General features: G+C 46.0%; 1 protein-coding gene and 1 pseudogene across 3 annotated transcripts in view; one reads left to right on the top strand and one right to left on the bottom strand.

The window, feature by feature from the left end:
• Window positions 1-1,106: 1,106 nt before the first annotated feature.
• LOC119267700 (phosphoglycerate kinase-like) overlaps window positions 1,107-10,780 on the bottom strand; it is a 14,031-nt gene continuing 4,357 nt past the window's right edge. Inside the window, exons 7-15 of one of the 3 annotated variants that reach the window (XM_037549139.1) lie at window positions 9,528-9,610; window positions 8,517-8,768; window positions 6,595-6,670; window positions 6,011-6,087; window positions 5,893-5,942; window positions 4,953-5,037; window positions 4,741-4,839; window positions 4,168-4,399; window positions 1,107-1,522 (exon numbers count right to left, since the gene is read on the bottom strand). In XM_037549139.1, coding sequence (XP_037405036.1) covers window positions 4,208-4,399; window positions 4,741-4,839; window positions 4,953-5,037; window positions 5,893-5,942; window positions 6,011-6,087; window positions 6,595-6,670; window positions 8,517-8,768; window positions 9,528-9,610 — 914 coding nt within the window. In that variant the 3' untranslated portion in view covers window positions 1,107-1,522; window positions 4,168-4,207. Of the gene's footprint in view, window positions 1,523-4,027; window positions 4,400-4,740; window positions 4,840-4,952; window positions 5,038-5,892; window positions 5,943-6,010; window positions 6,088-6,594; window positions 6,671-8,516; window positions 8,769-9,527; window positions 9,611-10,780 lie in introns of those variants that run through there. The other 2 variants (XM_037549130.1, XM_037549145.1) reach the window with 2 other exon arrangements.
• Window positions 1,811-3,998, top strand: LOC119267688 (annotated as a pseudogene).

Consider the following 10,780-nt stretch of genomic DNA (forward strand, 5'->3'; position numbering starts at 1 on the left):
GTGGTGATCTAGTGTTTTGGACTAAAGGTTGTTGTTACTATTAATAATTATGACTATCCATTGCCAACTCCATCAAGACCGCCGGAATCGGCACCAAGGAAGAAGCGGGTGATCCAACCAACCCAACAAAAAGAGCCGCCAAGAAGGTTATAAGGGGGTTTCGGGGAAAGAAATGGGAGGAGAAGAAGAAGCGAGAAGTGGCAGCGGCCAAGATGATGGGGAGATTCGAGGACATCTTGGCGAAGGAGGAGGCATGTGTCGAACGCTCCATAGTGAAGGAGAAAAAGAAGGTCTAAAGGTTTAACATCTTGATGGCGACGAACAAGAAGAAGCTCAACCTCGAAGAGAAGAAGACCAACGCTTAAGAGAGGAGGGTTGAGCTCGTGGTCGCTTCAGGGGATACCAAGATGTTGACTATGAGGATAGACAAGTCGGATGACGATGTGGCGATGAACGTTCACGCCATCCGTGTCAAGATGTGGGAGTGTTTGGCGGCCGAGATGGAGACTCGGATAGTCGGGTTTTCGAAGATGGATGCCTTGTTTTTTCGTCTAGGGAATTAATCGAACTATTGCGAGCAGCTTTCCAACAAAAAAATGCATGGAATGACCTTAAGCTTCCATCCGCAAGAGAGATAAAGACCACTAGGGCAAAAATACTCTTTTTGCATGGATTGTCGGACAAATACTTTTGTGATGGGACACACTGAAAACTATGAGCATCCATCTCTTTTTTGTTGTGATCGGATGCTATAAACACCGCATTTTAACTTGCTCTGCTCTCATATTGTTACGCATTTGAAATAAAATTGACGGGGTTTAAGCGGATGTTGAGATTTGGTTTGATCGCCAATTCCTGCATCATGTCCGCGTAATGTTTAGGGTGTTTGGTTTGATGGCCAACTCCTACATTCTGTGGTACTGTTCCAGAGCAATTCACAACAAATAGTGTGTGCGTGTGTGTGTTTTAAGGGACGGACAGTGACACACCCGACCCAGCATAAAATCCACACCGGTTGTTATCAATGAACACGAAGTTGCCCGTGCCGCCGGCAGAGAAAAAGGCAGCGCCCAGGGGCCAGGGCACAAATCGTGCGCGATCAAACGTTGAATAAATCGACTGCGACTTCTACGACCAAATTTATTTTGCGGGAAGACTTGGATCATATTCAGACGATTGTCAAACAACAAATCCAATACAGTGGCATACTGCACTGTTCGACTCGTGAGGGCCCAGGGGAGGAGGGACCGCGTCGCTTACTCACATCTGACCCACTTGCCAGCCAAGGGATCTCTCTGTTGATTATTTCCAGTCCAAAATTCAGGAGGAAAATCTTAAAGAAATTTAGTGCGAAATAGATGTGCATCAGCATCACGTTGCAGTCACGTACTCACACCCACTTGCCAACCAAGCCGCCATGGCGCGCAGGTCGCTCTCCTACTCCTATCATGGTGTCCATCCTTCTCTTCGTCCGAAAATACTTGTCGAAAAAATAGTTGTACTTCCTCTGTTTCTTTTTAATCTGCATATAAGACTTGGTCAAAGTCAAACTTTATTGAAAAAAATATCAACATCTATAATACTAAAGTTATATGGTATGACATTTAATTTCATGATGCATCTAACAATATTGATTTCATATTGTGAATCTTTATGTTTTTTCTATAAACTTAGTTAAAGTTGACAAAGTTTGATTTTGATCAAATCTTATATGCAGACTAAAAAGAAACAAAGAGAGTATCTAGATATATGTTAGTTCTAGATACATTCATTTTTATTCATTTCCGCGACAAGTAATTTCGGACGGAGGGAGTAGCTAGCCAGGTACAGTACAAATGGTAGGTTCCTTGCAGCCAACAGTAACCCAGGCTAAACTATACTTTATGCAACATCAAGTATTAAGTACACCGAATCCTTGTGTTGCTTGTGACTTGTGTACAAGTGCGGCGGTCAAAGTTGAGGTGACCAAGCGACAAGCGTGCAGCGCGAGGGCACCATGGTTCCTACTCGCAAGTTGTTGTTGCTGCTGCTCGCCCAGCTGCTTGTGGCAGTGGCCGGCGTCGAGTTCGCCTACGAGGGCTTCCCCGTCGCCGGGCTGGCGCTCGACGGCATAGCAAGCGTCACGTCGGACGGGCTGCTGCTGCTCACCAACGACACCGACTTGAACCTAGCCCACGCCTTCCACCCGGCCCTGCTCAGGTTCCACCGGACGTCCTCCTTCTCGACCACTTTCGTGTTCGCCATCGTGTCGGAGCTCGTCGATCTGAGCACGAGCGGGTTCGCGTTCCTCATCGCGCCGACCAGCAGGGACCTGTTTTCGGCGATGGCGGCGCAGTACCTCCGGACTGTTCAACGCCAGCGACAACGGCGACGCGCGGAACCGCATCTTCGCCGTCGGGCTGGACACCGTGCGCAACCCGGAGTTCGCGGACATGAACGACAACCACGTCGGCGTCGACGTCAACAGCCTCAACTCCTCCGCGGCTGCCATGGCGGGCTACTACGACGACGCCACCGGCGCGTTCCGGAAGCTGAGCCTGGCAAGCCGGGAGCCCATGCAGGTGTGGGTGGACTACGACGCTGCCGCGACGGAGATCACCGTGGCCTTGGCTCCGGCGCGGTCGCCCCGGCCCAAGAGGCCGCTCCTGACCGCAAGGATCGACCTCTCCATGGTCGTCGCCGACACGGCGTACGTCGGCTTCTCGTCGGGGTCCAGCATCGTGTTGTGCAAGCACTACGTGCTCGGCTGGAGCTTCAGCCTGGACGGCCCCGCTCCAGCGCTCGACCACGCAAAGCTGCCGACGCTGCCCCGCATTGGCCCCAACCCCCAGTCAAAGACGCTCGCCATCGCGCTGCCGATCGTCACCACGGCAGCCGTCCTCGCGGCGGCCGGCGTGGGCCTCTTGTTGCTCCACCGGCGGCTCAGGTACGCGGAGCTGCGCGAGGATTGGGAGGTGGAGTTCGGGCCGCACCGGTTCGCGTTCAAGGACCTGTACGACGCCACCGCCGGGTTCAAGGACAAGCGGCTGCTGGGCACCGGAGGGTTCGGGAGCGTGTACAGGGGCGTGCTCCCGGGGTCCCGTACCGAGGTCGCCGTGAAGAGGGTGTCACACGAGTCGAGGCAGGGGATGAGGGAGTTCATCGCGGAGGTGGTAAGCATCGGCCGGCTCCGGCACCGCAACCTCGTACAGCTGCGCGGAGCTGTTGCTGGTATACGATTACATGCCACATAGCAGCCTCGACAAACACCTGCACGGGCACGGCCATGCTCTGGAGTGGGCTCAGAGGCTCAGGATCATCAAAGGCGTCGCCTCCGGGCTGCTGTACATGCACGAGGACTGGGAGCAGGTCGTCATCCACCGGGACATCAAGGCGAGCAACGTGCTCCTGGACGGCGAGATGAACGGGCGGCTCGGCGACTTCGGCCTGGCGAGACTGTACGACCATGGCGCGGACCCGCAGACCACGCATGTGATGGGCACCATGGGGTGTGATGGGAACCATGGGGTACCTGGCGTCGGAGCTGGTGCGCACCGGCAAGGCGACGACCCTCTCCGACGTGTTCGCCTTCGGGGCGTTCCTCCTGGAGGTCGCCTGCGGCCGGAGGCCCATCGAGGAGGAAGAGGAGGAGGACGTCTACGGCGACGTCGACCGCTTCGTGCTGGCGGACTGGGTGCTGGGGCACTGGCGGAATGGCGCCATTGCCCGCGCGGTGGAAGCGGACAATGTGCTGCGGCTGGGGCTGACGTGCCTGCACCCGTCGCCCGCGGCACGCCCGAGCATGAAAATGGTGATGCAGTACCTCGACGGCAGCGCGCTGTTGCCGGAGCTTCCCCCGACGTACGTGACGGTCAACGTGCTTGCGGTCATGGAGACACACCAGGGCGTCCTTGGCACGTGGGCGGTCTGGCGGTCGGCGTCCAGCGTCGCCACCATGTCTGACATTGGCCTCTCCGGCCGATGACTGGGGCAAGCTGATCAACACGTTACTAGGAAGATTGATGAATGTATGTTTGGAATTTGGATCTGGACATATGAGATTTCTACAGTTTTAATTAACATATTAAGTATAGGATTTCTTGGAATGCTATATAGGGGTTAAAAGAAGAATCACGAGTTCACACTCAGGATGTGAACTTTGTCAAGATTGCAGTTCGGATTTCTTACACGAGAGCAGTCTGAAATCTCAACTTGGACCTTCCAGCTTTCACACTTTTCGGAGCATCGTTCTGTACATTGGAGCTCCACGAGCCAGGACATGGCGCTCCCAATCAGACACCACGCCAAACGGGTTCTCCATCCGGCCATCGCTGTCCACCACGAGCTGGCCCTTGCCGTGCGAGATGAACTGCTCTTTCATTCCAAGCAGGACAGACTCCACGTCCGACTGTAAATAGATCTGCAACACCAAAGTGCAAATTTATGCTTCATCTTTTTCTTCCCCAAGCTACAACGAAATGTTCTCCCTCTGACTGAGCTTGATGCTATAATCACCCTAACACATGTGCATGCGAGATGCTATTGAGGTGTTTAATACTGTCCTGCTAGATTGGTTACTATCCTATGTTGGTCATCATACTGTGTTCTACTACCTCCGTTTCTAGTAAAATATAAGACGTTTTGGCAGTTTAGGAACGGACGGAGTAGTTCTGAATAACTAGATTTGTTGCTTCCGTGCTTCCGCAGACACGTAACCATGCTCAACATCTGAAATGGGCAAGTGGGGACCACAGAGTATACCTTTCCATTGACCTGAAGAAGATCGGAAACAGCTTCGACAAGCATCCTTCGTACCATTCTCCACCTATTTTGCTCTTTGTTGAAGTCAGGATTTGGGCACTGCAAAAGGAGACCACAGCTTAACCAAGGCAGGTTATCCACTAGGTAGTGTAGCATCCATTGAGATGTACACAAAAAAGCAGTATGACGAGATGCTAAAGAGTTAACAATACCTGTATTGAGACAAGTGTCAACAGTCCAGGATAACTTGAAACTATCGAGCGAAATGTGGAGGTTGCATTTGTCGATAGAAAGTATCTGCCAAAAGTAAGCGATGGCATCAGTAATGATGAAATAGGAGTCACAAAATGAAAAAGAAAAACGAGCTACACGAATAAAAGTAAAATTCATAAAATGCTTGGAATAGTTAAAACAGTTATTAGAAGAACTTCCATGTAAGGACTACTAAATGACAAGCAAAAGCATACCCTTGTAGATTACTAAGCGTGACATCTGAACTTGAATACTCAATACAGCAACAATTTTCCCTAAAATGTACTCCCTCTATAAAGAAATATAAGAGTGTTTAGATTACTAAAGTAGTGATCTAAACACTCTTATATTTCTTTACAGAGGGAGTAGCTCTCACGACATTTTTAACATGGATTATGTAATCCACCATCTGTTACGAAATCTGGATCTTTGTTGTGGCATACAACAAAGCAAGACATCTCGTACGCAAAAATCTAGCTCCGAGAGATTTCTGAAACATTGTTTAAGGTTAAGCCGATTTCACTGTCATCTCATCATATAAAAAGGTCCAATGGGTCAATAATTCCCTAATAATAGATAACTGCTCTGGTTCCCAATCAGATTATGACACTTGGAAAATTTCACCATCCTACATGAATTGACGAGTTCAAGTCCAATCTACATGCATTGACAAGTTTAGTCAAACTAGTTGTCCAGAATAATAACCACATTAGAAAAAGAATGCTTCAAGTCAAGGTGGACAGAGTCACAGAAACAAGGTTACTTTGTTCTTTGTTGGAGTAATTTTATGAGCAAACTAGTTGTTGGAACTGACATCACTGGCATGAACAGAAAGGGCGAGGGAAAGGAAATAAATAAGTAATAGTTCTACTAATTAAAGTAGATGTACAGGATGCTTACAAGTTTCTTTTCCCAGCTGATGCTACATCCTGAAGGCACCTTACAACAAGCTACAGCTAAAACAAGTTACAAAAAGGTTGAAGCACTAAATTCAATACAGGATACAGTCAGTTTTTACCTTTTCATTCATCTCAAGCCCAAGAAAATTCGAGCCTTCCCAGTTTCTAGCCATTTGGAATAGAAACAAACCATTTCCTGCACCAAGAAATATACATACTTGAGAAGGGTGCAAGAATCAGAGATGCAAGGCCTCAGAATTTGAGAAAATAGAAAAACTATGAAGAAATTAAGAAATGTTCTTTATCTTGGTAATTTACGCTAGCATACATTTGCGAACATACACTTTGACAAAACACACAGCAAACTAATAACAATTGAATTGCATGAACTATTTTTTGTGATGACTACAGAAGAGAAACTGGCATTCAAGTCTACTGAAGAAAGCCCTATATGCACAAGAAAGAGCAATAGCCGTATGTGACCTGTAAAGCTTGAAATACTTCAATGTACTAGACACTTTCACAAATGGAACCAGTAAGAGCGGCCACATTAAGGTTTTCTATCACAAAGCTGTTTTAATGTTAGCAGCTATAAACTAGTGTGACAAACCACAACTATAGATTTGAGATTGGTCGTCTCCATCTGTGTTCATCATGCAACGTAAAATGATTTGAGATTGAATATTCTAGGAGGGAGGCCTACCACTTCCTATATCAACAAACAATGGTTGTTTGGTGTCAGAGAAGACGTCATCCCATGGAATCTGATAGGGATAGCTCTGCAAAAAGAGGAAAAAATAATGAAAAAAAGAATCCGGGGCCACTAGAGAAAGGGAACTTTACAGTGTTCGGTTTAAAAACTATTCTGTCGATAGTAGTTAAGAAATGTTGACCTTCATTTGACTGAAGCATTCAATAAGAAAAATGGTAGAAATTGCATGCAAACTTAGGTGCATGTCATCAAATGCAACAAAAATCGAATAGAAGAGAATGCCTGTGGCTGTGACAGACAGGTCTGATGCATATAGGAACAGAATACATCAATGGGCGATGATTATTTCTGCTACCAAATATATTTATGAACACATTTGTTAAAATTGTTGCAACAACGAGCTGGTTAAATGGTGCTAAGAAGCAATAAGCATGTAATACTACATAGTAAGGTCCATGTTACAAGCAAGGTTTTTGAGTCGATGAGTCGGCGAGTCGCTCAGGGGGGGCGACTCTAGACTAGTCGTGACTAGTCTAGACTCATGGTCGACGAGTCGACATGCGATGAGTCGACGTGAGTTAAGTAGTCAGGAGCAGACCAGCGGCAACCAAGGGAGGAGCCGCAGCAGCCAGCGATGGGAAGAGCAGACCTGTAGTAGCAGTAACCAAGGATGAGCAGCAGGCAGCAGCACCAGGGGAGAAGGGGACGAGCAGCAAGCCAGGGGCGGCGGCTGCTGCAGAAGAGGGCTGGGTCGGGGAGGGGGGTGGAGCTGTTCGATCTAGGTTTCCAGACGCTCCAATCTTCCTTCAATATTGGCCCAGAAGCAATATGGCCCAATAAGGCCCAATGAAACCCTAGCCTGCCTAGCTCAATCTGAACCATCTATATTCTCTAATCTTCACCGTCCATCCACTCTCTTCTTTCTCTCTCTCACCTGCTCCCCTTCCAGCCTCCAGGAACGAATCGACAGCCGCAATGGCCTTGCTGCAGCTCCTCTTCCATGGCTTCTCTGCCTCCGCCCCTTCCTCTCCGCCTCCCCCATCCTTCCCTGCTCCGTTTTCTCCGCTCAGCTCCTCTTCCATCACAGATTGATCGAGTCGTTCGACTCAAAGACCGCGACTAGTCGAGACTAGTCGGGACTAGTCGATCGAGTCGCTCGACTCATCCAATGATTCGAGTCGACAGGTTGAGTCAACCTTCATGTAACGACTCGTCGACTAGTCGCGACTAGTCGTTCGACTCGAAATCCATGGTTACAAGTCCTTGAGCTGCTAAAATTTCTCAAGCGGAAAACCCCAGTTAATTATTTTCCCCAAAGATCTCTATTTCTTACGTGGAATATTCATCATTTCTTATACAACTATATGTTGTTCAAGTTTTTCTTAAAGGAGTAAAGAGGATTTTGATTTTCAATCCCTTTCTATAATGTACTACTCCATCCATCCCAAAATAAGTGTCGTGGCTTTAGTTCACGTAAAGAGTAAAGCGGTCTAGAAGTTTGAGTCATAGCATTACATAACAGAAAAACGACCATGTCAACTGTCAAACATTGGAATGTGCTCTTGAATAATTTCGAAACAGGGAACTCTCTCCATTTTCTCATAAATGTAACTTGAAGATACTGTTATATTTACAACGTTAAATCCCAAGAACCACTTGAAAATGAGGCTTAATTGTATAGGTATGCACATATATGTCGGCATGCTGGGGGCATCAGGGTATCAGGCTACACTTTTTGTCTTAGAATGTTGAGGACTTGTGGCAAGATTTGTGTCATGCATGATGCATTGATTGTATAGGTACACACATATGTGCTTGCACTGAGGATCATTCTACAATTTTTCATCTTGATAAAATTTTGAATGCACCAGCAGACTCGCTAACAGAAATAGTAATTCTAGAGCATGACTTACTTTATCCAATGCTGCAATACCAGGCAATATTCTTCCTTTGAGAAATTCCCATACAATAGATTCATTTTCAAATGCTGTATATTGTGATGAAGAATCTGATATTGCTTTTACTGCCTTGCATACTGCACCCCCTACTAAAATAATGTCACAGCTATTATGACTTGCTTTGTTCAGTATCTGGCCCAACTGTGTTGCCCCGACAGAAAATTCTTCTGTCAAGTCAAAGCTTGTAGGACCGATCCATAGGATCTTCTGTGAGAAATAATTAAATTAATGTGAGAACTTGATGGGATAAGAGGATTTTCCTAAGAATTAACGCATAAGTTGATAACTGAAAAAAGGGAACTCCAATCATATGTCATATCGGAGGCCTGTACTGTTAACCCCTCTTTCTATTCAATGAAATGAAACGCAAAGTCTTTGCGTTTTCTCGGAAAAAAAATCATACGTCATATTTGATACTATACCAAGTAAACGTGAAAACATAAATCATCACTTATCAATCATAAGCTCTCAAGTTGCTCAGCATGTATTGTTGTCTGTAATGCGTTATTCTTGTGACCTGTCAGATTTTCAAAGCAACTTTGTGGAGTTGTGGGGTATGTTTTGCCGGTTGATTCTTGTCAAGATGGTTGTAATGGGAGCCAATCACCTGCTATTTTGTGATCGTCATGCACAAACGCGTCCAACAAAGTGGGGACCCACCCAAGCCAGCAGAAAACAGTGAAGGATGGGACTAAAACTAGGCCTTAAGAACAAAATTTATGTGCTATTCTTGGGGCTAGCCCACCCTGGCCCGACCAACAATCTCGCTAAAGCTTGCCACTGGGGGAGGGGGATGGCAGGTAAGTTTTTTGTTGTTGCAATTTTCCAAGCTAAAAAATAGTGCGCATTCCTAATAACAGAAACATGAAATACTGCAAGACATGCTACAAAACTGTGAGATGTTAAAAAAATATTTCTATGCACTACACAGAGCCTCATCACATTCATACCAAGGTCATTTCTAACCTTGTACGATGACAATAAAGAAGAAATTCTCTCCAATGTCGATGGCCCTATATCAACTGGTGTCCAGCCCAAAGAAATTAAGCCTGGAAGATACATGGACATCAGAAAGTTATATTATTATTTCAACTATCTACTGGTATGTCACTTAAATGACCGAAGTCATCCTTTCAGGCAATTTTGAGAAATAACTACAGCGCAGCAAAAATGCTACTCCCTCCGTTCCAAAATAGATGACCCAACTTTATACTAAGTTTAGTACAAAGCTGAGTCATCTATTTTGGAACGGAGGGAGTAGAATTTACCAAATAATATATACCCAAGCAATAATAGACGAGGGAACCATGAACATGCATCATCATCTATCAAATCAGGTGAAGTGTCAACTGTGTAACTTTACACGTTTGCAAATGCAGGGTAACTTCAGCGGCTGATTTGTTTTTTGACCAGAAAACTGTAGGTGAGGCCCTGACAGTAAATTTTATTAATAAAGACAACTTTTTAGATAAAGCGTGCATTTATTAACTTAAAATGTAGCACCAAGCGGATATAAAACATGATGAGCAACACCCGGCCTTTGCATAACTAAGATGCACACAGCCAAACATCAGCAATCTGACAAAAGGAAATAAAAGAACGACATATCAGCAACAATAGTCATATTGGACTGACACTATGCCTATGTCGAACGAGGAGGTGAACCGATCCTGAGAAGTATTTACAGAAGAAAAGAAGGGGGAGTAAGCAATGGAATTTAGCCAAGAGAGAAAAGGACCAGCCAGGAACTAATGCTAGAGTTGGCGTTCTAAAAAAATCTCATTCCTTTACTTCCAAAATGCACCAGGCAGCCATAATGAAGACATCCATGAAGAAAGGCTTGGCAAAAGCAGTTCTTGCAGAAGTGAGGACTGCAGTCATATCACAGCTTATGCTAGGGAGAATACCAATTCTAGGCTAACAGTTTGTACTGAAAGGGCAGGTTAAGAAGAGGTAATCTCGAGTTTCAAGAGGCCCATTTGCACAGAGGACACAACAGTAGCCTTCGTCCATGTAAATAACTTTCTAAGAAAAATATCCCTTCATTCCCTTGTGTTAAGTTGTCGTTGAAAATAAGCTAAGCAAGTAAGATGCATTTTGTCGGAGTAAGGCAAGTAAGCTGAGCAACTGATATCAGTAAAAATCATTCACGTTATTTCAATTCCGTGAATTATATGGGCATAGTCCTGTGGGTAGCAGCCATGCAGCAAGCCAGTAGC

This window comes from Triticum dicoccoides, chromosome 1A (assembly GCF_002162155.2).
Source record: "Triticum dicoccoides isolate Atlit2015 ecotype Zavitan chromosome 1A, WEW_v2.0, whole genome shotgun sequence".
NCBI classification, from domain to species: domain Eukaryota; kingdom Viridiplantae; phylum Streptophyta; class Magnoliopsida; order Poales; family Poaceae; genus Triticum; species Triticum dicoccoides.